Source organism: Canis lupus, chromosome 8, assembly GCF_048164855.1.
Source record: "Canis lupus baileyi chromosome 8, mCanLup2.hap1, whole genome shotgun sequence".
NCBI classification, from domain to species: Eukaryota; Metazoa; Chordata; class Mammalia; order Carnivora; family Canidae; genus Canis; species Canis lupus.
The window spans coordinates 33,595,944-33,622,276 of record NC_132845.1 but is presented as its reverse complement, the minus strand read 5'-3'; the positions used below and the strand labels follow the sequence as shown (position 1 = coordinate 33,622,276).

General features: G+C 43.8%; 1 protein-coding gene across 4 annotated transcripts in view; it reads left to right on the top strand.

Moving 5' to 3' along the window:
• VAV3 (vav guanine nucleotide exchange factor 3) overlaps nucleotides 1-6,656 on the top strand; it is a 352,243-nt gene extending 345,587 nt beyond the window's left edge. For 2 of the 4 annotated variants that reach the window (XM_072834754.1, XM_072834757.1), the window contains exons 26-27: nucleotides 3,892-4,043; nucleotides 4,649-6,656. In XM_072834754.1, the coding sequence (XP_072690855.1) occupies nucleotides 3,892-4,043; nucleotides 4,649-4,690 (194 nt within the window). In that variant the 3' untranslated portion in view covers nucleotides 4,691-6,656. The remainder of the gene's footprint in view (nucleotides 1-3,891; nucleotides 4,044-4,648) is intronic. The other 2 variants (XM_072834755.1, XM_072834756.1) reach the window with 2 other exon arrangements.
• Nucleotides 6,657-26,333: the final 19,677 nt, after the last annotated feature.

The window sequence follows — 26,333 nt, the reverse complement described above, 5'->3', positions numbered from 1 at the left end:
GAAAGCATCACGAATGCATCAATGCATTTATGAGGGATTCATAGCATAACCCATGGTTCCAAGAGCATCTGAATCACCTCCCAAATCACATGGCCAGTCTACTGTCCAAATCTACTTGCATGGTGCTTGTGTATCCCCTTCATGAGTTACTGCTGTTCATGGGTATCCCAGAATCCCTTCCTGACAAGAGTATTACCTTCAGGAGAATTCTGTGGCTCTCAAATCGATCAGTGGCCTGAAAGAGATAGAATATATTGCAAGATTACATGGACTCATTCCAGCTTGTTTAGCCCACTTTCACTTTCACTTTCACATCATCCTTGTACAGAAATTTTTCGTTGCAGTTTAGACTAGGTCCAGGTCCAAGTAACAGAAATCCAAAAACCATTGGCTTAAACAGGATAGACCTTTATTTCTCTTCATCTAAAAACCCAGAAGCGGTCAGTCCTTGGTTGTGGGGCAGGTCAGGTCATCTCTTCCATTAAGTCTGTGGTAAGCCAGCTTCTCTCAAGCTTGTGAGCTATCATCCTTAAGCAGGAGACCTTTCTTCTCATGGACCCAATAGTAGCTTTCTCATTCTACACAGCAGGATAGAATAAAGAACCAAAAAGAGAAGCAAATGCCTGTGCCAGCTACCTCACAATACCCTTGCTTCTATGCCAGTGGCAAGAACTTAAATAGCTGCGAAAGACAGAAATGTATGCCTTTGGGGCAAATAACCTATTATAGGGATGAAGGCAAGAATAAAGATCAGGAGAAATTTTATAACCATGACTTTCTTTTCCTTTACAGTGGCACTATGGTATTTACAGGTAGAGTTTGATAATTGCCTAGGAAGGCATCCGAAGCAGAGTGGTAGACACAGCAATGCAGCAGTTAAGAGCCTAGACCCAGAAATCCTGCTACCTTATGTTTAAATCTAGACTGTTCTAAGATACCAAGGGGAAACGGTATTAGTGGCCTCATCTTTGAATTGTTGTGATGATTAAATACTGAATATAAAACATGGAGCATGGTATTTAACACTTCAGAACCATTTGAGAACCGTTCACTTTTATTATTTAAAAGTAAAACATTTCTTAGGGTCGAGTTTTTGCATAGAACTTTCCCATACATTCTCAAAATTGGAGGATGTACTTACTTTTCCAGATATGCTAAGACTTGGAATGATTTACATTTTCTTTGTGGAAATAAGCTTGCATGTGCATGCTTGGTTGGGGGTGGTGCCTAACAAATGTGTGAGTGACTTTCCTATGGGCTTTTGTTAACTCTACTCTCTAGGCTCTTACTTCTTAATACCAGTTTTGATGTGAAGCATATTTTCCATTAAGAATTTACAGGCTCCCCCTTTCCACTGGTGTAACAAAGTGGGAATTGTGCGTCACATGAAAAGAAGGCCATCCTCAGATGGAAGGGGTTCAGAGATGGCACCATGGAGTGGGTATGCTGTGTTCACCTGGAGAGGGATAGACGGCTCTAAATTTCAGACCTTACATCAATAAAAATGTAAAAATCTGGCTTGTCCTATATTTAGAAATGGTGATAGGAGAAAAGTGGGTGAAAGCCAAGCTTGATATTCCAACTTTGATGTGACCGTTTTCTTGTGATTATAGACAACAAAATAGCTGTGTTGAGATAATTTTTTGCCATTACCTAAATGCTCTTTTGCTTCTCTCTTTTTCTTTCTTTCTCTAAGCCCCTTCTTTGTTCTGTGGGTTTTCTTTTGTAACTCCTCCAGACTACAGCTTTGTTCCCCCTTCTTCCACTCCTTTCTGGTCAGGTACTGCTTTACTGCTTTTATATGTCTTTTCAACTTGCTTCTGTTTGCAAATAAAATATTTTGACTTTTATGTATGGCTTCTCGTATAGATGCATCTTCTCACAAATAGTCCCTAGAGTCACATTTCCACTATGTAGTTTCCTCTTCTCTGTCATAAAGCCATTGTTTGTCATGTCATTTCACTCCTCTGGTTTTGTGTGTGTGCTCATGTTCTGTGTTTCTGTCAGACATTTTTTATTTTATCTGTTGGGGAAAGGTTGGAAAGGTTGAGGGCTGAAAGTATGAAAGTAGGGGATGAACCACTTATTAGGACCATTAGTTTTCCTGAGGATCAGAAATTTTAGTTAAGGAAAGTCAATGTTCATATAGTACCATTGAGATAATAAACAGAACCCAAACCCCAACTCTGTCTCCAGAGAGTAAAGTTCGTGTTGTTCGGCAGAATGACTGTGCCCATCAGTTTATGTACAGGCATTTGGCTCTTTATTTCTGTCATTAGCCTGAGAATTTAATGGCTGTTTATGTGACATGTAGGGGGAGTACGTTATGGCTAGGTCAAGTTTGTTTTCTTACAGATTTTTAAAAATTAACGTGTAAGTCTCAGTGAAATCATAACCTTTAGTACTAGAAGGACCTTAGGCGTCAGCTGCAGAGACCTTTCATTTTATAGGTGAGAAAAGTGTGGCCTCAAGGGTTAAGAGACCTGTGCAAGGTCGCACAGTTACGTGGATGATTGGTTTCTCCATCACGGGAGTGTGTTTATGTGCACCAACGCTAAGAGTAGCGCCCCAGTAATGGGTTGGTTCTCAGTAAGAAAACTATTAAAGTGGTTTGTGTCCGAGCAGTAAAAGAAAATGACCTATTTTTACTCCCTTTACACTTGTGAAATCTACAGCATTGCTATCCACTTATCTTACGATAGACTCCTGGAGACTAAAAAAATTCTGTCATTGCAGAGCCCTGAGTAATAGGCTAGAGATCCGTGTCTCCAAGTGGGCAGGCTCCTCCAGGGTCATGCCGGCCGTAGCCACGGCGCCTGGGCACTGGGAACTGTCACAAGTACAGATGTATGGCAGTTCCCGTCTGATGCTTTTTCTTAAACTTAACGTTCCGCTACCATTTAAGGTTTATAAAGTCCCACCATTCCCAGGTGAGTGATTCTCAGAATCACTGCACATATAATTGAAAACACTTTATAACCCCAAGGAGCAACAGGTGGAGAAGTTAGGATGAAATGTGTTACAAAACACTAGAGAAGAACAAACGTACAGCTTGAACAGACTTTTTCTTTCGGGGCAGGCGAGTTAGGACGGGGAATAATTTAGCTCTTCTCTTCCCATTAAACAAATCTGAATATAGAAAACGAACACCCTGACGTCTTGTTCTTGAGTACATTCCTTCAGCAGAGTTTTCTATACCTGCAGTATTTATTTGAAAGAAAGAGAACAAATTGATGGTGTTTGTGTCCTTCCAGTGAAACTTGATTTAAGCTGCTTCACATAGTGAAATTCTATGTAAAACAACAACTGAGTTGGTCCCCAAATAGTTTTAACTAAAAAAAAAAAAAAAAAAAAAACTTTTTTGGGGGGAGGAAGAGCCATTTAACTAGAAGTAGTGACATGGATTCCATAGCAGAATTTCAGAGCAAAGCATTTGGTTGTTTTGAGTCTTAGTTGAAGAAATTATGAGGTACAAAATGTAAAGCTCTTACCTTAGAGGTTCTTGTTAGAATTGGAGTATTGAGGAGATATCAATAGGAAATTAATGCTAGGTATTTTAGCTTCTATCTCCTTGGATAGTAACTTAGATACTAATTTTTTTTTCTTTTTTCCTTTTTTTTTTTTTTTTTAACGAAAACTAGTCCCTGTTTTGAGGTGCTTGTGAAGAATGAAACAGAACAATGGCTCTTTAAATGTTATGCAGTGAACCTGACCATACCCGATTGAATTGAAACAGCAGTTGTGCTGCTTTCAAGCTCCTCTGCCATTATCACTAGTCTGTAGTGAAATATCATGGCTGTGCGTTTTGATAGCATCTAGAACATTCATCAGATTAGGCGCTGATGGTTGCTAAAGGAGGAGCAGTTCTGACCCCCCATCCTTCCTTCACAGTGCTAAGTCCGAAAGTGCTGGGCATCGCCATCGCTCGGTATGACTTCTGTGCCAGAGACATGCGAGAATTGTCCTTGCTCAAGGGAGACGTGGTGAAGATTTACACGAAGATGAGTGCGAACGGCTGGTGGAGGGGAGAGGTCAATGGCAGGGTGAGTCGGCACCCGAGGGGCGGGGGGACTGGGCAGTCACTGGCACCCACCGTGGGCCTGGGGACCAGCCTGCGCCCCGCGGAGCCGGCCCTGGAGCGGCCGTCCTCGCTGAAAACAGGCACTTGAGAAAAGGAGGTTGAAGAATCGGATCGGGGCATAAGTGAAGTTTACCTGGGCCAGTTAGAGGACGGCGGGCCCTTCCCATTCTGTGCTCCCGAGGCCTCAGCGCACCTGCGGCGACTGCAGGGCGTCCTGGGCGCAGCACCGCAGGTGGGAGGATCGGGCCTCACCCCCGTGTCCTGGGGCATCCGTGGGCGCAGCGGCCGCAGGTGGGGGGATTGGCCGCCCCCCTGTGTCCGGTCCGTGGCAGAGGCGGGCGTTCGGGGTAGCACCCCGGTAGCTTCCTGAGCAGCGGCTGTGCGCGAGGTTAGAGGAGGGGGGAGGCTCCGCTGGGTCCCGTGGCCGTGGCAGGTGCCCGGGTCGCCCTCGCGCCTCGCCCCGCGGCCGCAGCGTGCCCGCTGCTAGAGAACCAGGCGCTCGGGGCGTGGGGCCCTTTGGGATGCGGGGCCAGGTGTGTTGCTAGGCTGGCTGCTCTTCTCTTCCAGGTGGGCTGGTTTCCGTCCACGTATGTGGAGGAGGACGAGTGACCGGCGCCCCAACCCTCGAGGCACCTGCGCCCCCCGGCCTCGGTGGGTGTCTGTAGGCTCGTGGGCAGCGGGCGGCTTGCCTGCAGGTGGCCCGGCGCCCCGAAAGCACCTCGACCTGACAGTCCTGCCAATGCTGCGTGAGGCCGCACCCTGTGGAGCCTGCCTTGCTAAATGCTGAACCCGGATTTCCTTTCTTCTCACGTGCCATTTGCCAGAATGTTCGATGGTACAAAGAAGCAGAAATTTAATTTTGCTCTTCCCAGCATGAGGAAAAATTTGAGTTTGGCCATGTGGGCGGCTTCCGGGAAGGGTCCAGCACTGCTTGTCCTCAGTGGCCTCACAGGGTGACTCACTGGCTGGCAGACGCGCCTGCCCGTAGATGCTACTCACAATAAACTAGAAGAGACAAATGCTCAGGTTTGCTTCATTAGGGATCTATCCCAGAGGGGTTTTAATTATTCATTTGATGTTCTGATTATATTTGCAGACTTCTTTATAAAAAAAAAAAGTACATAAAAGCGAGTGTCTTCATATTAAATTTTCACAGCCTTCCTGATTTCGTAGAGGCCTTGTGGACATGTGTACTTCGTGAAGGAATCTGCGCTGGGTGTGTCCTGGGTCGTTCAGGGAACCTGGGTACCTGACATTTTCACAGAAGCAGATCAAGGGCTACGATGGATAGTCATCTTCTAGAAGCGACATCTCTAAACATAGAGGCCTTCCCGCCCCCACCCCCAAAAAGCCCTGCTACATATTTGCCGAATCTCACATTTTCCTGGACTATTTACAGTAGCACAGATAACTCGGCTGAGGATCTTGTAAAGGAAGCACGGCTGGGTCCTTTATGCATTTCTGGGACAGGAGGCCATCTGTAGGCGCTTTTGGGGTGCTTGCTAACTGGTAGGAAGATAGGTGTGGGGTGCATTTATTTGACCAAGCTTTCACTTCTCATATGAGAAGTTTTTTAAGTATGTTTTTCCTGGGATATATACAGAGTCCTCAGTCAAGACAGTCAAGTTAAGACACTAACTTGGCCCTTTCCTGATGAAATATTTTCTCCAGAGCAGAAGTCTTGTTCTGACACGATTCAGAGAGTGTTTCATGTTTGAAGATGACAAAACAAAAACATTAGGAGCATTAACTTAATAGAGCCAAACTAGGAACATTCGATTCTGAAATTTGAGATCATCTCTGAAGTGAGGCGGTGTGCCTGCCGTCTCCCCAACCCACTGTCAGGCCACAGTTGGATGGTCAGTAGACACCTGCCTCTCCGGGGACCCTCGTGAGCTAGGACTTCTCAAAAGATAGATTCAGGACCTTTACCTCAGAATTATGTAAACTGTGATTGTGTTTTAGAAAAATTATTGTTTGCTAAAACCAGTTAAGTTTTTGTATATGTGTAAATGATCACAAAAATGAATTTTATAAAATGTTCTGTACAGTGAAGTTGTACCCTCGAGGTGTACTCTTGGAGTGGATTCTTTCCTATGAAGTCTTATCTGCAGTTCTGTGTCTCGGGAATGTTGTGTCTGTTACCGCCAGCCAAGTATCGTTACGGAGAAAGTCGCGTCCCACAAATCGGAACACCCCTGTGTACAATACTGTAGCTTGTATTGTTTCTTTTATTGTTATTTTAGCCAATAGAGCCCCTCCCTTACAAATGGTGTTTGGTCTTCTTGTTGCATTTCATGGACCTGGGGATTCCCTAGCAGAGGACATTAGAGCCCCTTTTCATGACCTTACCGATTACATCTTTGTCTATGTTTAATACTTTGTATTGGAAATTTTAAATGCGGATTTGTGTAGATTTCTAATACCAAAGACAGAAGTAAATGTTTTTTTCCATATGCTTTGTCTTGCCTGTATGCAGCCGTTGTGTAATACGGTGATTTAGAGTGTATTTCACTTTGTAATATTTTGTAAATATGTCAATACAATAAAATAGTTACTACTTGCATTAAATTGATTTCTTGAGAGTTGAGTCTTTCTATGAACACTTCCATAATTTAACATATACCAACCTCATAATAAACATGGGAATAGAAGCCCTGATTTAGTTAGATTTAGCTCAGGATTGCTGCCTCAGTTATGGACGGTGACCTGTAAGATATGCTCAGTGGTTGCCGATAATATCCACTGACAGGTTTACTGTGCATCTCACACTGTTCTAAAAGCTTCCTGTGGACTAAGTTAAAACCACTCTAGAAGGTAGAGCCCTGTATTATCTCCATAATGCAGTGATCTGGGTTGCAGCTCAGCCCAGGTCAGACAGCGGGGAAGTGCCAGGACTGGGGTTCTGACATGGGCAGTCTGGCTTCAGAGCCTACGAATAGCCACCACCACCTTGTAGTGCCACACTTGCTGTGGCAAAAGAGAGATTAGATGTATTTCTACATAGCCAAGAAGGAGCTGGTTGATGCAAAATAGTGGTTCAAACAATTGAACACAATTTGAGAATATTTGCCTCTTCTTGCCTCGCAGAGGAAAACCTCAAACATCCTAGAGAGACTGTATCAGAGATTTAACTTTTTTTTGTCTTGATTAAAACTTGGACAGAAAATGACTGCTAAACCAGAAAGACCAGGAGGCAAGTTTCCTTTGGCAGAGCAGGCCTGAAGATTGGCCACAGTGGTGGGGGGAGCCTAGCTCATGAGAGGGTTGGGAGCCTGGTGCCTCTAAGGGCTGGGAAAGCCTTATTCCACAGGAGTACACAGTAGTGGTTTCTGTGTGACGTCACCAGCACGACTGCGCTCAGAAGTACAAAATCCCCCTGTGATGGTGCAGTGGGTTATTCAGTCCTACTCCCTTTTCTCAAAGAGCCTAAGACTTTGGTGTCTCTGTTTTATTCCTTCTCTTTGACATTTAACATTTATGTGACTTTTAGACCTCCTATCAAATCATCACTATCCTCACCACCACTGAGGATTCCTGCTTTGTTATTAGTTAACATGGAAACATATGCTTTATAACATTCCTATATAGTTTGTTTTCCATCTGGTAATTGAAGTAAAATATATGGATAATTAGTCTCTGGGTCGGACAGCAGTATAGAGGAGTGGTAAGACCTTGGCCTCAGACATCAGACTGCACACCTGGGTCCGCGTCCCATCCAAGCTACACAAGGCCTCAGCCAATCAGTATTACAAAGGCCCCTGCTTCCTAGGATGGTTGTGAGACCCAACTGAGTTTGTCCCTATACAGTGACAGTGTGCCTGACTTATCCTGAACCATTTTTGTCATCATTATCACCATCATCATCATCATCACTGTTGTTAGATGGATTTGCTGGTGAATTGGGGTAGTTGCCATTTTAATCTTTGAATTCCTTTAACATAATTCAGGCTCGTATTACATTAAGGAGTGGAACTCCGCAGATCTTAAATTAGTCCCTCTAGGAAGGAAATTCAGCCATTTGATGGCACAGGAAGAGTGAGTTTTAGCAGCCATCAGATCTGGGTTCAAACCCCAGCTCTGCCATTGACTTTCGTGAAATCAATTTTCTATAATAAAGGGATAATTGTAAGTGTCTGAGGGGCTGTATGAAGGATAAACCATAACATGAAAAAGACACCCAGCAAGGAGCCTGGCACATGGTGGGTGCTCAAGAAGTGTTGCTCTCCTTTCCTTTGTGAGCTATAAAATACTCCAGAATCAGACTATAAACTTGAAGCTCTTATTTTGAATACTAGAGCTAATGATTTGTTTCTTAGACATGGCTTAATTTTGAGCATTCACATTATAGGTGTGCATTCAGGAATAGTAATGTGCAAACTCACAAACAATCTCAAGTTGAGTTTAACAGCTCCACGTTATTTTCACTAGGAAAATGGAATTTTCACCCAGCTCATAATCATTTAGATTCAGTCCATTAGTCACTTCATTTTTCACTGAAACTAGTCTTCTGGGATTGGGTGGACTCTGATTAGGAACATTCTGTACTCGCATCTGGCAGACTTTGGAAGGCACTGGTTGTAAGTAATGGACAAGTCCCAGAGAGAAGGTGAAAAAAGGGATCCTGTCCCTACTTCGATGCCATCAATTAGGCAGGCGTGGGGAAATAGTGATAGAAGACATACAGAAATTTTAGTCTTGTAGACTCTGGTTCTGTCCGAAAGTTCCAGAGTTTCTAGGCACAATGCAGCTAGTAACGCAGATGTTGAGAGGCCTCCGAGCAGAAGCAGAACGTCCATGGAAGCCTCCTCGTGCCCTGTGCTTTAACAGAGCCCAGGTCCATGTTGAGCCCTGAGCTGGAGGAAAGTGAACTCCAGAATGACTGATGTGCCAACCCGTCATCTGCTGGCACAGCCTGGGCAAGGCGCGCAAGCTCTCCGCCTCGGAAAATGAAGAGGTTAACCGGTTGAATTCTGTTCCATTTTAGCTTTATAGTTGTGTGAAACTCTATTGTTGTTGTTGTTGTTGTTGTTTTTTTCATGGTTCAGAGTAAAGAAATTCAAAGACTTCATCAAAATGTTCAGGTTCTAAAATATACCAACACTAACCATGCAAGTCAAAAAAATCCGGTTGTATTGTCCAGGAATTGCATTACCATTTGGTGGCGGGACGTGGCCCGGGGCAGCTCCGTGGGTGGGCCTTACCCGGGTGCCAGGGCCTCCCCGGGGAGTGGGTGCCTGTGGGGCCCCCTGGGCACCGTCTCCAGGCTCTGCGGCCCAGTCGCGCAGCGCACCTGGAGCTTCGACTCTGGTGGTTGGGCTCCGTCCGTGTGGATGCCGACTCCCGAGCCTCAGAAACCACAGCCGCTCGCGGTGGCCGCGACGGGCCCTGCCAGGCCGGTGACACGACGCCACCTCCCCCTCCGGAGCGGCCCCAGCGCCTGGGCCAGAGCAGCAGTCGGTCGCGGTGGCCGCGGTCCGTGGGGCTCCCCCGCCAGCCTCCGCGCCAGCAGCGCCCTCCCTCCGTGTGCAGCCCCCCAGGTCCTCACGGACCCGAGCCCGGCAGGTTGGGGCAGCAGCTGGAGAGCAGGTGCGCGGGCCTGTGCTCTGTGCCTGGCCGACACGAGGGGACCGAGGCGGGCAGGGCCAGACGGATGGAAGCCGCAGACGGAGCCTCACGGCCAAGACTCCACCCCGAGTGTCCTGGCCCCAAGGCAAGTAACCCCCCTTTATTCTCATCTGTGATAGAGCATTGCGTGGGAGCCTCCGAGTTTTCAATTTCTACAATTGCTAGGGCCTGTCTTCTGGAATCGTCCAGGGAGCCTCTCTGTGCTGTGGGCAGCTGCTGAGATGCCAGGTCAGGTGGGAATGTGGCGGGGTCACAACCCTTGCACTCCTGCTGTCCACGTGTACGGTCGTGATTGAAATGTGTCAAAATTTTTTTTTTTAAGATTTTATTTTTAAACAATCTATACACCCACTGTGAGGTTCAAACCCCCAACCCCGAGATCAAGATTGGCGTGCTCCGCCGGCTGAGCCAGCCAGGTGCCCCTGAAACGTGTCACTCTGATAATGACCCAAGAGTGATCAGAGAATGTTTTTGAGTTTTCCAGTGATTTGAATGGTCTCTCCTCAGAAAGGAAAGGGTTTTTGTTGTTGTTTTGATTTGTTTTCAGAGATAATTTAAGATCTGTCTTCTTTTCCCATTTGGATATTCTATTTGTACTCCTATGTGTAGGCTGTATCCTAGGCGTTTAGCATATATGATCTAATTTTTCTCATTTAACCCTTCTAAGACTTCGTCAAACACTGGGACTATCCCGTCTTAATCATGAGAGCTCTAGCCCGGCTGAGCGAGGCTTCGAAACGAGGCTGCTTATTAACACCTCGCCCTGCTTCACTGTTGTATTTAACCTTTTTGTCTAAGAAGCAATAGGGACTCCTGAGGCCTTAGAACCAGACCATCTGGCTCTGCCACGTCGTAGCCTCCTGACGTTGGGCAAGAAGCTTATGCTACTTGTTTCTCTATCATTAAGAATGGGGTGACAATAGCGTCGTATTTCAAAGGGTTTTTTATGAGGGTAAATGAAATAATATGTATAAAGAAGACAGTAAATTTGCATCTAGGCCACCATTTTTAATTAAATTTTTAATGTAACATATAAAAATAAATGTTACAGATTTTAAAAGCTAACTCAGACATGAAAAACCAAACTTCTTTTGTATGTATATTGGCCTTTGGAAGAAGCATCTTGAGTTAATTTGTCACATTAGTTATGCTCTAAGAATGATGTGTCAGGAGCCCAAATTGAACATGGTACATGGGGTATTAGTTACCTACTGCTACGTAACTATTCCAACAAGTAGCAGCCAAGGACAACAGACCTTTATTTTCCTATGTTTTCTGTGGGTCAGGAAGCAGCGTAGATTCGTCGGGTATTTCTGGCTCAGGATCTCCCATGAGGCTTCTATCAAGGTGCCAGTTGCAGTCATCTCATGGTTCCACTGGGGTAGAATCTGCTTCTAAGCTGGCTCATGGGGGCCTCTCCACATGGCTGCCTCACAACAGGCAGCTGGCTTCTCCCAGAATGAGCCAGCCAAAAGTGGGAGACCAAGAGCACTTGAGGTGAAACTCATCTCTCTACAACTTAATCTCAGAAATGACAGCCCATCACTATGTTCTACTCTGTTCTTTAGAACTGAGTTACTAGGGGATCCCTGGGTGGCTCAGCGGTTTGGTGCCTGCGTTTGGTCCAGGGCATGATCCTGGGGTCCCAGGATAGAGTTCTGTGTTGGGCTCCTGGCATGGAGCCTGCCTCTCCCTCTGCCTGTGTCTGCCTCTCTCTCTCTATGTTTAAAATGAAAGAAAGAAAGAAAGAAAGAAAGAAAGAAAGAAAGAAAGAAAGAAAGAAAGAAAGAAAGAAAGAAAGAAAGAAAGAAAGAAAGAAAGAATAAAGAAAGAAAGAAAGAAAGAAAGAAAGAATGAATAAATAAATAAATAAATAAATAAATAAATAAATAAATAAATAATCTTAAAAAAAAAAGTGAGTTACTAAATCCAGTTTACACTCAAGGGGAGGGGATTGCACAAGGCATAAATACCAGGATGAAGGGATCATTGGGGCCATCCTAGTCACTGCTTACCAGAGTTGGGTAAATTGAGAGATTATTTAAGCCAAGTATACAGTTTGTCTAAAGGGCCTGGGTTAGTGTAGAGAACATTGACTAAAATTGTGGAGTTTTTTTGTTTTGTTTTTTATTTAACGATTTTATTTACTTATTCATGAGAGACACACAGAGAGAGAGAGAGAGAGAGAGGCAGAGACACAGGCAGAGGGAGAAGCAGGCTCCATGCAGGGAGCCCGACGTGGGACTCGATCCTGAATCTCCAGGATCCAGCCCTGGGCTGAAGGCGGCGCTAAAGTGCTGAGCCACCAGGGCTGCCCCAAATTGTGTTCTTTATAAAAAAACAATTTCATGATAATTTCTTAAAATCAATATTCACTGTATTTCAGGTTCCGCAGAGAATACAGGGGTGCATAACAGAGTGAAGTCTCCTTAGATGAGTTCAGAGTTCATCGTCCTTATCTTTTCTTGTTTAGGAAATGCCCTTCCTGAGACTCAAAGTGTTGAGAGGGAAAGGAGATGGGGGGTGGGGGGGTTTCAGATGCATAAGAAATGGACTCAATCTCACAGAAACGGAAAACTGGAAGCAGCAGCTAGGTATGCCTTGGAAGAAGCTGTTGAAAATTTAGAATTCTAAAATCCCCAGGAATCTGGCAAATCATTTGTTCATTCATTCAACAGGTATGTATTGAGCTCCCCAGACGGACTTCACCATTCTAGTGTTTGAGGAGACAGCAATGAACCTGACACAATTCTTACACTTGAGGAGCCAACCTGCGCACAGGTGGTGACAAGCAATAAACAGATACATAGAATGAAGTATGATAAGTGTTACTGAGGGGTGGAAAGCACAATAAGTGAAGAGAGTTTTAGTCTATGAGGGTGGTCGAGGTAATGATTTTGAGTAAAAACCAAATTTAAATGAGAGGGGGAAAAAAAGAAAAAAAAAAGAAAAAAAAATAAATGAGAGGGAAAAAATATGTGGGTATCTGGGTGCTTGGTGGCCAGAGAACAGCAGCAAGGTGCAAGGGTGGTTGGAGAGAGTTGCGAGGAAGGAGGGACAGGAGATGAGGTCAGAGGAGGAGATGGGGCAAGTCCTGCAGGGTGGTGAGAGGGCAGTGGAAGCCACTGGAGGCCTTGGAGCAGGGGAATGACACGATCCCATTTCCATCTCAGAAAGCGAACACTCAAGGCTGTGGACTGAGGTAGAGCCGAGCCTGTGAAGTCCACCCTGTTTGCCATATTTCCTCCAAGTGGCTCCTATGCTAGCTTGCTAGTGCTGCTGTGACGAAGTACCGGAAACTCCCTGGCTTAGACCACAGCAATCTACTGTCCTAAGTTCTGGAGGCCGCGAGTTGAAGATCAAGGGACCAGCAGGGCCAGACCCATTCAGAAGGCGGTAGGAAGGACTCTGTTCTGGGATTCTTCTCTCCGAGCTTCTGGTAGTTCCTTGGTTTGTGCCAGATAATGCTAATCTTCACCTGTGTGTGTCCGAATTTCCCCTTTTTGTAGAGATAGCAGTCATATTGGGCTAGGGCCCCACTCTTGTCCAAGGTGACTTCATCTCAGTTAATCACATCTGCGACAAGTAAGGTCACATTTTGTGGCAGTGGGGTTAGGACCACAGCACGTGACTCCGGGGGGTGGTAGGCGCAGTTCAACCCAGAATCTCTTTCTTAGATTCTCAGAATATTAGAGAGATTCCTAAAAAATATAAAAGCTTCAGCAGAGGTTAGTAGGGAGCAGGTGCATCATGGGAGGAGGGGACTGTGCCAGAGAGAGGTGGGCGCCCACTGCTCCACCGGCTGCACCAGGCGCTGTGCTGCTCAGCCTAGTGGGGGTAAAGGAAGGACAGGTTTTGGTAGAAATTGAAGTAGTTGCCGATAGAGACAATACCACTCTTACCCATATATTTTTCAGCTTCTCAGTGTTCAGCCCCAAGTGAATTACCTCCCCCCCACCCCTTCTTTTTTCTCACCCTCCGTGTCGGGATCACACATCTTCTCTCCAGGAGAGGAAGGCTCCTAAGCACTTTTGTGCGATGAGCTCATTAGGAACAAGCAACCTATTTAAATGAGTTAATGAAACGCTCCTGAATTTTGTGCAAATTAAACCTGCATGATATGAAGAAGGGAGGAAAAGTGTGGCGCGGTTTTGCAGAGAGGTGGGAAATGCCCTTGGTGTTTATTATACTTAATGATGAGATATTGTTGCCTGGGTGGTTTGAAGGAGAGAATTTACATTAATGATATGTGATGACATGAATCTACATTAGTGTAAAAGAAATTGTTTTCCTCACCTTTACTCAGTCTGCCTGGTCTACTGGTACGACACGACTTATTACACAACCCCATGTTTTTAAGGTCCTGCCTCAAAGCTGACACTGTAAGAGAGGCACAAAGGAAGGAGCAGAGGCATAAACCCTAAATGAACACCCCTGGAGCAATGCTTTGGCTGCTGCACCGTCCATTCAAAGCCGCTGAGCAGAAAGACCCAAACTACAATCTGGTGTGCTCTCCGGAGACCTCTCAGCACAGGCCCAAAATAAAATTAAAATTGTGCAAAATGTCCACCTTGGACTTGTAATCGTGTAAGTTATTTTTAAAACAATTAGCACTTTCAAAGTTCTTAAGATGTTAAAGTTACATACATTTTTTTCCAAGATAATTCTGTAATGCAACTAATGGGGTGGGGATGGGGGTGGAAAGAGCCCAGGAGTGAGGGTACGGCAAAGCAGGTTTTAGTTCTTGCCTCCTTCCACTAATAAGCCAAGAAAGTCTGAGTGGAACCTTTAATCTTTCTGAGGCTCAGTTTCCTTCTCTAGATGAGGAAGGCATCAAATTTGATCATCGTTGTGTCTCCTTCTGGTCTTCCCGTTCTATTCACTCTGCATCAAGACAGTCAATGACTATTTGGCCAGGGAATCAGATCTGTAAATGGGACAGAAAGCTGAGGCACAAACAAAATTGGGATGGATGGCTTTAAAGGGTGGAGACTTGAGTCTGTTTCTTCTTATTTTCATTCCCTCCACCTCATTCCATGCTAACTTCATTTCACCAAGACAATTTTAAGAGCCTCCATCTGTCATCCCTGCTTGCCCCCACCCAATCTTTTGATTATATCGTTTCATTTCCTTTTTCTTTTAAGAATTTGTTTATTTTAGAGAGAGAGTGAGAGCAGTGGAGGGTGGGGATGTGGAGGCAGAGGAGAGGGGCAAGCCGACTTTGCGCCGAGCGTGGAGCCTGACATGGGGCTTGATCCCATGATCCCATGATCCCAAGATCACGACGAAACTGAAATCCAGAGTGTGATGCTCAACTGACCCGCAGAGCTACCCAGGTGCCCCATCGTTTCCTTTTTGAAAACTCTTCACTAGCTCCCTTTTGTTCAGGGCATGTGTTGAGTGCAGATCTGTGTGCATGGATGCTGGAGACATGTGGTGAACAAAACAGACAACTCTGCTCTGCTAGAACCTACATTATATTGGCAGGAACAGGCAGGCAGACAGTAGACAAATACACATGACATAATACCAGGAAGTGATAAATACAACGAAGAAAGTCAAAGCAGAGGAAGGAGATAGTAAGAGGAAAGTACTACTTAAGACATGGCAGCCATGGAAGGCATCTCTGGGGAATATTTGAACAGAGACCTGAAGAAACGAGGGAAGGAGCCATCTAAATATCAGGGTAACGCACTGTAGGCAGAGGGAAGGGCCAGGGCAGAGTCATGGGGTGGGGTGGGCTTGGCATGGAACTTCAAAGAACAGCATGTGGATCTGCATCTCTAGAGGAGAGTGTACAAGGGAAAGTTAGAAGGTGATAAGTTCACTAACCTTGGACCAAATCACCTAGGGCCTTGTGGGTAATGGTAAGGATTTTAGATTTTATTTTTTGGAAAACCAGTAGAAAGTTTTGAGCAGGGAAGTAATATGATCAGATTTTTTTTTCCCCCAAAGGATCATTCTGGCTTATTGGTAGAAGTTTTACCAAAAGGAGACAAGAGTAGAAGCAGAGACACCATAAAAGCAACGATGGTGGCTTATACTGGAATGATATCACAGGATGTGTGAGAAGTTATTGGGGTTTCAGATTTATTCCTAAACCACTGATTCTATTCTTTCTAGAAGCCTTGCCTATGGCTTGAATGTGGAATGATGAGAAAAAGAGAATCATTAAGGCTGATGCCAACATTTTGGGCTGAAATAGAGTTTAAGCATGTGTGTGGTGTTATACTTGCATGGTAAAGGGTGAGCAGCTGATTTGGGAAAAGAGCAATAAATCACCTGGGTCTGGGTGTGCTAAGCTTAAGATGCCTCTTAGCCACGTAGGCACAAATGTTAGGTAGGCAATTGGGTATGATTCTGTAGTTAGAGGAGAGGTTGGGGCAGGATTTGCACATAAGCAGCATATTTGAAATCATGGGACCAAATGAGATCATTTTAGCAAATGAGTGTAGGAGAAGCGAGCCGATGACTGAGGCCTGGGGCACTCCAGGGTTTGCAGTTTGGGTGGAGGACACTCCAGCAAGGAGATAAATCACAGAAGACCATCTACAAACTTTCCCCCACCACACCTACCAATCTAGGTACATTTGCACCAACATTCTTCCTTCTTGTTACATGAGCTGCCCATACTCCTGTCCAAAGCCACCAATTCACCGATGCATGGAACCACATTCCTTCTCCTGTCCTCAAGAACATCATTTCAGTGATCATCCCCTTCCCATGCTGCAAATTCAGACTTTATTTCTTTACCAGACCTTTCCCATCAGGATTAAAATAACCTTATTTTAAAAATAAAAAGGAAAAGTTCTATTTCCCCCATATTCCTCTCTGGCTACTGCCCATGTTATGATCTCTAGAGGATGTTCCTCCTGTGGAGGAACAGCTGGCTAAAGTTACTAACATTAATTCGTATTCTAGTCTTTCTTGAATCTACTTCAATCTCACTTTTGACCTCAAGACTCCACCAAAACCTCCTCCAAAAAATTCCACGATGCCAAATCAAAAAGTCAACTCTTAGCAGCATTTAAATTACTGACCACAACTTTCTTCTTGAGGTAATTGTTTTACATACCTTCTAGAATACCATTCTTTCTTCTTTCCTTTCCTACCTCACTGGCTGTTTCTTTCCAAACTTGAATCCATTCACGAGGTACTAGTGCCTATGGTGTACCTTCGTTGTTCTTGCCACTAGAGATAGAGCAGTGAAGAAGCCAAAGCCCTTGTGTCATGGATCATAGCATGTTCTAGTAGGTAGAGATGGACAGTGATGTTCTGGAAGCCAGGTGAAGACAATACTTCAAGAAGGAAGGGGGGATCAGCTGCACCAGTGATGGTGAGAGATTGAGTAACATGAGGACTGCAGATATATTGCTGGACTTGGCAGTTGGGGGTCTGGTGCTAATCCTGAGATGAGTTTTAGTGAAGGAGTAAAATGAAATTGTTTGGAGCAGATTCCAGATGGAAGTGCAGGTGGAGGAAGAGGTGGTACCAAGCACTCTCTGCTGCTTTCAAGACTTTTGGAGGTGTCTTCGTCTTTCTTTCCTCTAAAACATATCCTTGCACATCTCATTTTTCAGGTCTCAGCTGAGATGTCATTTCTCGGGAAAGTATTCTCTGACCACCTAATCTGAATTGCTCTTCCTCTGTCATTTCTCCCACAGGCCCATCTTCTTTCCATTACTATACTGTGATGTTTATAAAGTAGATATTTGAGTGTTTGGAATGTGGTTAGGTCTGTCTCACCAACCCGCTATTCTTTAAGTTCCATTAAGACTGTTTTAAGCTCCGCAGGATAAGTGCCTAGGATGTAGCTGGCACATGTCTTTGTTGCTTGTGTGAATGAATGGATGAATGAATGAACGACTGGTGAGCTCGCCCTCTCTGGGGCTGGGCAGGATTGTGCCCTGCCAGCTTGGGGAGTATGGAACTACATTTCCCAGAATCCCGTTGCCCTTACGTCTCCAGAGCAGTGTTCACAAAACAAGAACTTGTGCAAAATTTGAAAAGCCGAAGTAAAACAAGAGTTTCTACTCTTGGAAGCTCCTGCAGTCACATCTGTAGAGAAGAATAGTTTCAGAAGTGCCCAGGAGCTTCTGTTCATCATTTCTTTTCTCCATTCTTCCACTAGCTCTCCTTTCTGGCTACTAGACCTGACTCCTGGGTTCAAAACCAATGTCTGGCCGCTGATCGATTGAGGTGGAACCACACAGTGGCCACAGCTTCCTACAGGCCTATCCAAACTCTTCCCTTTGGTAGCCCCAGTAGAGTCTCTTAGATTCTCTGCAAGCCTGGACTTGTTCGCCTTGCACAAGTGCCTCAAGAGGGCTAGATAGTGATGCCATGTTGGTTCCTCCAACTCTCCTTTCTGGATGTAACTTCCCTAATATTTGCCGCAATTGTGTAAGATCTTATCCTGTAATAAGTCTCTTATCCAATAACAGTCATAATGGGTCTAACTATCTGCTTAAACTTTGGTATTTAGTTGGTTTTTTATTGGTTGTTGGTATTATTATCCAAGGGCTCAGCCACATGGAATTCCACTTTTCAAGGCCAATCTGACCATAGTCTGTGCTGAGTGCTCAACCTACCAGCCGCAGGGACCAGCCTAAGTGTTGACTATGGCACCAGTCCCCAGGGGAACCAGCCAGCCATCTGATTACTTTGGACCACCTCCATCATGGAAGGGCAGTGCTTTGTTCTCCCTGGAATAAACACTTAACTCTGGACATGGATTAACCTTCTTTGCCCAGAGTGCTTCTGCCAAAATCATCATCTATCGATTTATATCTATGGATCGCTCATTATTCTATAGTCTATTGCTGCTGACGAGGAAATTCATTTGGTAGCAAATTAAGTGCAACAATGGTTTTGTGTTCCCAGAATTTATTAGTATTACTATATTTCCCCTAACACTGAAGCGGCTAACCTGACAAAACTAAAGATTCAGTCATGGTTCCAGCTGGCTGGCAACACTGGGGTAATATATGTACGCAGTACTCCAGGATATAGTGTATACCCTGGATCAGGAACCAAGATGGGTTGTTATTTTTCCTGTAGCCAAGATCTTCAGGTCTGAGAATCAAATGATAGATATGTGAGTGGGTCCTTTCCCAGCTCTTTCCTTAGTGCCCCTTAGTAAAATTTTGCTTGTCATCCCTGTAGTTTTAGGCTATACTGTTTTAGGATCTTTAGTTCCCAAGGCAGTAATACTTCTCCTAGAGGATTCAACAGCTCCATTAAGTTGGAAGGGGAGACTGCTGCCTGGTCACCTTGAGCTCTTCAAGACACAGAACCAACAGGCCAAAATGGAGGTTACTCTACTGGGGTAGCTGAACCTACCAAGGGGAAATTAAGTCACTATTACACTGTGTCAGGAAAGTGTATATCTAGGATCAGAGCTCCTCTGGGGGTGCCTAATAGTATTCTCATAACTTGTGATAAAAATTAATGGAAAGGTATAACAAACCAGGCCAGTAAAGGCCATTAATGTTGAAACCCTTTGCATATGAAATTTGGAGACCTCCACCCAATAAGAAACTATGACCAGCTGAGGAAAAAAGGAATATGAAATAAATAGTGGAAGAAGAAAGTCAGAATAACAGTTATAATCACATGACCAGTTGCAGAAAGGAGGAATGTGATAGGATAAATCTTTCCTCCTTTCTTTAATATAAATGTATTTGGATGGATGGATGGATAGATAAATAGATAGATAGATAGATAGATAGATAGATAGATAGATAGATAGATAAGGAAGGAAAGAAGGAAGGAAAGCAGAAGGCAGCCAGAAGGAAAAAGAAGAATGAAGGTATTTTGCCAAATTTTTGTCTCTTCTCCTACTATCTAACATAAGATTTGTTCATAAAGATTAACCTTACATCTCCGTATTTGAGTTACATGCTATCAAAGTAGGAGTGTGACTGGGTTAGAAGAGGAATGAATGTTGCCAAGAGGGAAATAAAGGGACATAGGAGACTTTGTGTGTCTTCTTTCAGTATGTACCATGCTAGATAGAAGCATGATTTCATTATCATCTTTATTTAGAAATTAAGTCTACTTCAAGGGGAGTGTATTGATGCCAAGTTGACAAAGAACGAGCTGCTGGATTATCATGTGCTGACTTGGTTAATCTGGAAAATACATTTCCCAGAATGCCCTTACTTGCAGCTCCAGGTGGGAGCCAACCAAAAAACTTAGAAGAAATCTGGAAGATGGAAAGGAAGTAGTGGCCACTACACACACAAGGTTTCAAGGTCAGATAATTGGTCGTGGACAGGGAGCCTGGCAAGCTCCAGCTTTCCTGACTCTTTCAATCAGATTGTGGCTCTTCCTCCTGTTGGCTGGCCCTATTGCCCAACAGTAGTGCCAGATCTATACTGGATGCTTGACTGTGGATCCACACAGGTGGCAGTTACACAGAGACAACAGATTCTCATAGACATCTCTATAAGCTTCCTTCTGGTGGTTCAATGGCTAGCAGGATGGGCTTGGCTTCTCAGATATTCCTACAAACTCTTGCCTATCCACTCCCACCAGTGCTTCAAGGGGGTTAATTAGTAATTGATTTCTTATCCTTCAGTTAGCTTTGCCAGACCTTTACTTCTGTTATTGTATGAAATCTAGTTCCTATGATAAATCCCTTCTCTCATAGCACTCTATTTCCATGGCTGACACTCACTGACTGTTCAAAATTCTCCATGAAAAACGTTCACTCTGTCCAACATCTGATGCCCTGAATATTCCTGTGTTCTCATAGTAGCCATAGCTGTTCTCATATGAGGAGGATCTGAAAGCATTTTGCTTGCTTTCTTGAGACTGGTTACAAGGAGAAGAGTGAGGAATGCATATACTCTCTGTTAGAGAAACTCCATATAATTTTGGACTTTTCATGTTAAGTTGCTAGGCCTTGGGAGGATAGACATCTAATGTTTTGTCAGACAATAGAGAGAAGTGCCAGAGAGCTCTCTTAATCCACCCAATACAGTTACTATGAAAAGTCAAAGACTAAAGCAAATATTCTTGCTAGTGGCACTAACTGTTCCTTATAAAATGTGTGATGTGTATTGTTAGAGTGACTTATTTGTTCTTGAATGATGTATTATTTTTTTCCTGAATAGTAGGTACTTCCCCCACAAAATACCAATATCCTTGGCCTCAGAGGAGAGTAAACTTATGTATCAAGTGCTACTTATCAGTTCCTTTGGGGTATAACTGGAAAGGACACCAAATCATAAACCAAATGACATTTTATAAAAAGGAGCCATCTCTGAAAGACAGTGAAAACATTTCCAAAAACTCAAATAAATTATTGGCTGGTCAAGTGCTCATTTCTATTTGGAGTGTGGGTTATGGAGAATTGAGTGCTTTTTCTGTGTATTTTTTGGAATTACATCTCATGCTGTTTGAGAGAATCCACAAGAGCTGCATTTGCCATAGTCCCAGCAAGAAACACATGTCACATGAGCCATGGAGACTTTAATGGAGAGAGTATTTACAGCTCCCAGGGCAGGGTCAGAAGGAAACCAGTGAAGCTTAGTGAAGCATCCCTGGCCTAGCAGCAGTGGAGAACCAGGGCCTAGACCCAAAGGAGCCAGAGGAACAAGTGGTTTTGAAAACCTGGAGAACTAGAGGAGGCTGGGACTGGTCACCGCTTCACCCTCAGCCCAACAGTGAGGCTGGGGAATAAATATCTTTGTTTCAATGTCTCCCACCCACCCAGCCTTGCCAAGGCCTCCCACTGGCCAAACTCAAGCATAAGCCAGAGGTCAAGGGACTCTGGTTGGTGCAGACCATAAAGATCAGCCTCCTACGGCATATGGCAGGATAAGGAGCAGATCTACGGGCAAACAGATAATGTCCACGCAGGCTATTGCAACTATATTTATATGGGAAAAACCAATCCTCCTATTCCAGATGTAACCATCATGCTGTTACATGTTACTGGGGATAATTTCCTGCCATGGACATTGCCTGAAAGGGCACTCTACATTCTGTAGTATGGGTGGGAGGCCAGTAAGCTCCTTATGGGTTGCCCATCAAGGTTAGCAAGATCGTAAGTATTCATTCAAGTGAAAACTACTCGGTGGTTTTGTTTTGAAGTCTCTTTTGGATTTTGTCTATTTTGAAGAGCCACGAGGGCATAGATTTTTAATTTAGCTGCTGTGTGCTGTGCATCAAAACCGACTGGCCTGTTTTGGGACTCCTACATTTGAATGGCCCAGAAGAAAACATAGTAATTTTATTATTATTAGAAAATTTAGTTGAGCACAAAACTTATCCATGCTGTCTTCACAGTGACCTTTGGTATTCGTAAAAGAATTTAATTGACTATTGCCTTTTCTTTATTCACCACCGGAGTTTTAATTGAATGTTACTGCATTGCAAATACCAAGTGATTCTAATGAGCACAACCAAGCCATTTTAATCAGGTAAATGGCATTCAATAACCACAAAAAGTCTTTGGATTGGCTTGTGCTGAAAATTAACAAGGGTTTCCCTGTGACGGTGGGCCTTGCAGCAACCAGGCCTCATGTCCCTACCCATCTGCTGACTATCGCAGGCTGGGATTTCCTGCGGCAGGAGGTGGGAGCGCTGTCACTGGAAATGGTAGACCGCGGCTCTGCCATTAAAGCTCTGGAGTAATTTCTCTGTCCTTGATGAAACTACTTGGTTACTGTCCCCCTACGTCAGGTTTTCACATCTTTTGTCCATTTGATCTTTCTCCTGCTTCATGCCTCTGCTAAGATATTTATATCCAAGGCTCTCATTATCTCCTTGCATCTCACAGCTTTGTCTGATGAATGATTATAAAGGAAAATCCTGGGAAAGAGCAATTGTTTTGGGGCACCCAGGTGGCTCAGTGGTTGAGTGTCTGCCTTTGGCTCAGGTCATGATCCCGGGGTCCTGGGATAGAGTCCCGCATCAGGCTCACCACAGGGAGCCTTCTTCTCCCTCTGCCTGTGTCTCTGCCTCTCTCTGTGTGTCTCTCATGAATAAATAAAATATTTTTTAAAAAAGCAATTATTTCTTGCAATTTCTACCAAGGTCTCTTAATAAAAAGGAAAGTGAATTTGCATTTCTAGGATTTGGGACAAGCTTGGGACGAGGGAGAAGTTGGATGCATCCCATTATAAACAGGAAATTCCTTTGCAAATTCATGCCTTATGGATAAAATTTGTATGGATTTTTCACTGTATGTCATGATATCATTGAACATAAAAATAATAGTTTCTACAAATCTGAAAGAATTGAAGTTCCAAGAAGTTCCATGTGATGCATTTTTCCATGGCCTCACATACCCCTCCACACCACTGTGCAATATTACATGAGAAGCACAAATCCTTACCTACCACATTTGCAAAAATTAAACACACACATATGCATGCATACAACTCCCAGGGTCATGAGGGTTTTTGACTAGTGGGAAACAAACTTTCTGGAAGAAAATTTATCAAGACAAGTCAAACATTTGTATATTTTGACCGAGCAATTCAACATTGGGAATTTGTCCTAAGAAATCAATCACAGACGCATACAAAGAGAGAGTTACAGAGGTGCGTGTTACAGGAACAACTTACGTGACTGAAAAATCAAGAACAAAGAACAAGTATGTACAACAGTAGTGAATCTGTTGGATAAACTATTGTATATCCAAATGTGGGCTCCCGTACCCTGGATACATTGGCTGATTGCCCAGCACACCCACTTCCCTTTTCCTGTCCTAATAATATTCAGATTTTGTTAAGGAATTCATCCTACCTCCTGTGCATCCAGTCCATATAGTTCAGGAGATGACCAAACCCTCAGCCCGAGAAATAAACCCAGTTTGGTTAAGCCCATCAGGCCATGCCTGTTTCTTGCATGATAGTTACTAGTTCGGAGAAAGGCCCAAACCAACCAGCACAAGGGATTTCCTATAGTATGTCCTCCTAGGTTTGGCTTTACCTGTATTTTGTGCTTTTTCAGTTTGGGAGGCTGGAAGGCTAAACACGGCATGTTCAAAACTCCTTGTAATCAGGTTTCTCCCAAGAAGTCTTGCAATTGAATATATTCCCACGAGATTTAGAAACTGGCAGAAGGGGGCCCTAATTTTCTGTGATAATGTGGACAGAGGTGAGTGCTTGCAATTGCCAGCTACTCTGAACTGTTTCCTTACCTGTAAAGAAGGGGTAACATTGGGTACCTTGCATGAAAATGTGGTAAATGCCCTTATAGCCTCTTTTTCAATATTTATTTCTGTGACCGTGGTGTTGCTCAACTGAGTGGCCAAGTACTCTCGGGTACAGATGTCTGTTTTTTTCAAGCCTTCTTGTACCCAGGGCCAGGAGCCACCCTAAGGACCTGAGCAGTGGGTCTTGACATTCAGATCAGAGCAGATCTGCTCAGACCCACATTGGCCACACCATGAATGTGGCTTCTTTATGAACACAGCCTGCACCCATCTGATAAACTTCCAGACAATAGAGATTTGATTTTCCCACAAGAGAAACCAAACAGGAACTCAGGAACTGAGAGGTGATCTTGGCCCTGATAACTTTCTAATTGGGACCTTCACCAAATGCATTTACCCCTCAAAACCTCAGTTTCTTCACCAGAAGAAAGAATGGTTTAGAAGAGGTGTTTGCTAAAGTCCCTTCCAATTTTAGAAGCTCCATGTATTAATGAGACAGAATGATTGGAAGTTTTTATGTAAACTCAATCTTTATGCAACCAAAGGTCAGCTCTGAGATGTTTTTATTTCATAAACATCTTTTTAAACATGCCCTTTAATGAATTTGCCCTATAGTACAAAGCATAAAAAAAATAACAAAGTGTATTGCACAGAATAGCAAAGTCCAGGGCATATTATAAATTGACCCCTATGAAAATTGCCAATAGTTTATTTTATTTGACCAATATATCAGCAATTTTATGTGACTTGATCTACTAAAATTATTAAAATGCAAAATTTTTAAATGTGTTGTGTTTGTCCTGAACATCAACAGATTAGGAAAAAGCTGAGGATTTTATGTTTTTCTCTGATTTTACCCATCTATTCCAAAAATCTTTCTTTTCTTTTCTTTTCTTTTCTTTTTTTTTTTTTTTTTTTTCTTGGTGTGGGATTGGGATGGTGGAAGAGAAAATGATACTGCTATATTCCAATTTCTGTAAAAGACAAAAAATATCTGAACTGCTTCCTATCCTCTAGCCAGAAAGCTCTCCGGTTAATTCCCCCCTCCAGAGCAGAGTCTAAAACACACCTGACCTGTGTTCTGACATCCTGTCTGTCCTGGTTTCCCGGGTACCCTAAGGGTGGCAGTCATTAAAAATTATGGGTTACTATGGGCAACTTGTTTGCTTAGCTCCTTTTAATCCAATTCTTTGGCAGAGTGGCCATAGGACCTGTGTCTATGTCAACAATGCTTATAATAATAGAATAGCAAACACTATATAGCACTTCTTATGTGCCAGGCACCAGTTGAAATGTTTCATGCGAGTTAAATCGTTTCATCTTTAATTTCCTGCAATAGCTGTACTATTATGACCCACTTTACAGATGAAATATGGAGGCATATAAAGTTTTCCTTACATGCTCAAGATCCCACCACTAGCAAGTGGCCCAGCCAGGACCTCAGCCTCTATAACCTCAGGTTCTGTTGTCTCTCTGGTTGGGCTTCCACACAACTCATTAGAATGTCAGTATCACAGGAGCAGTTTCAGGGTGATTCTCAGGACAAGTGTCTGCCACCCATAATCACAGACAAGTTTACAAATGTACCTTACAATGAGTAAGAATGTACTCGTTCCCAATATGTGTTTGTCCCAGTGTAGCTGGTGAACCCACGTGCTCCACGTGTATCTGTGTGGGGATGGAGTTATGGGTCCTATCCCTGCAGCAGGTCACGATTTCCAGGTTGGGGGAAGCAGGTGTGTTTTCTACAAGGGTTTTCTCTCTGAGGTTCTCATGCATCGCTCTAGTGACCTCCACCATTTGAACCCCTACCCTGGATATTGATGAAGAAATGAATCTACTTCAACTATTTTGATTGTTTTCCAAGATTTAGATGGATAAAAGAGTATCATATTATTTGATAAATTTACCAATAAAATTACTCCGATTCTTATTTACCTAGTACATTACTTATCTATGTATTCTACATGAAAGGACTTTTAATCAGTAAACCTATAGTGATTCTACATTGAACTGCATGCTATTGTCTTCCAAGCCCCACTTTGAAGACCTCTGGCAACATTTCCTGCTGCTGCCTTTTCCCCTGAAGGGTTTGGTGATTGGTCTTCTCTGCTGATTCACAGTGAAACCAGGGTGGCTGTTAGGTGGACCCGTCAGTCCCAAACATGGGGGAATGTTACCTGGAGCCCTTGCTCTATGAGTCCTTCAAGAGGGGACCACTCATTCCAAATGGAGACAATAAAATTTTAATCACCCCGGGGTCTGTCATCAGAACCTGTAGGTAGATGATGGACTGTCTGTAGAACTTGGCTATTTTCCTTGGATGCACTTTTGAGTCTGAGAAATTTGCACATCTTTTTCCTTAGCAAGCAAGTTATTTTAAGAAAAGAAAATGCACTCACTCTTTTAATGTTATAAATTTGAGGTAAAACTTTGTCTTTCAACAGCAGG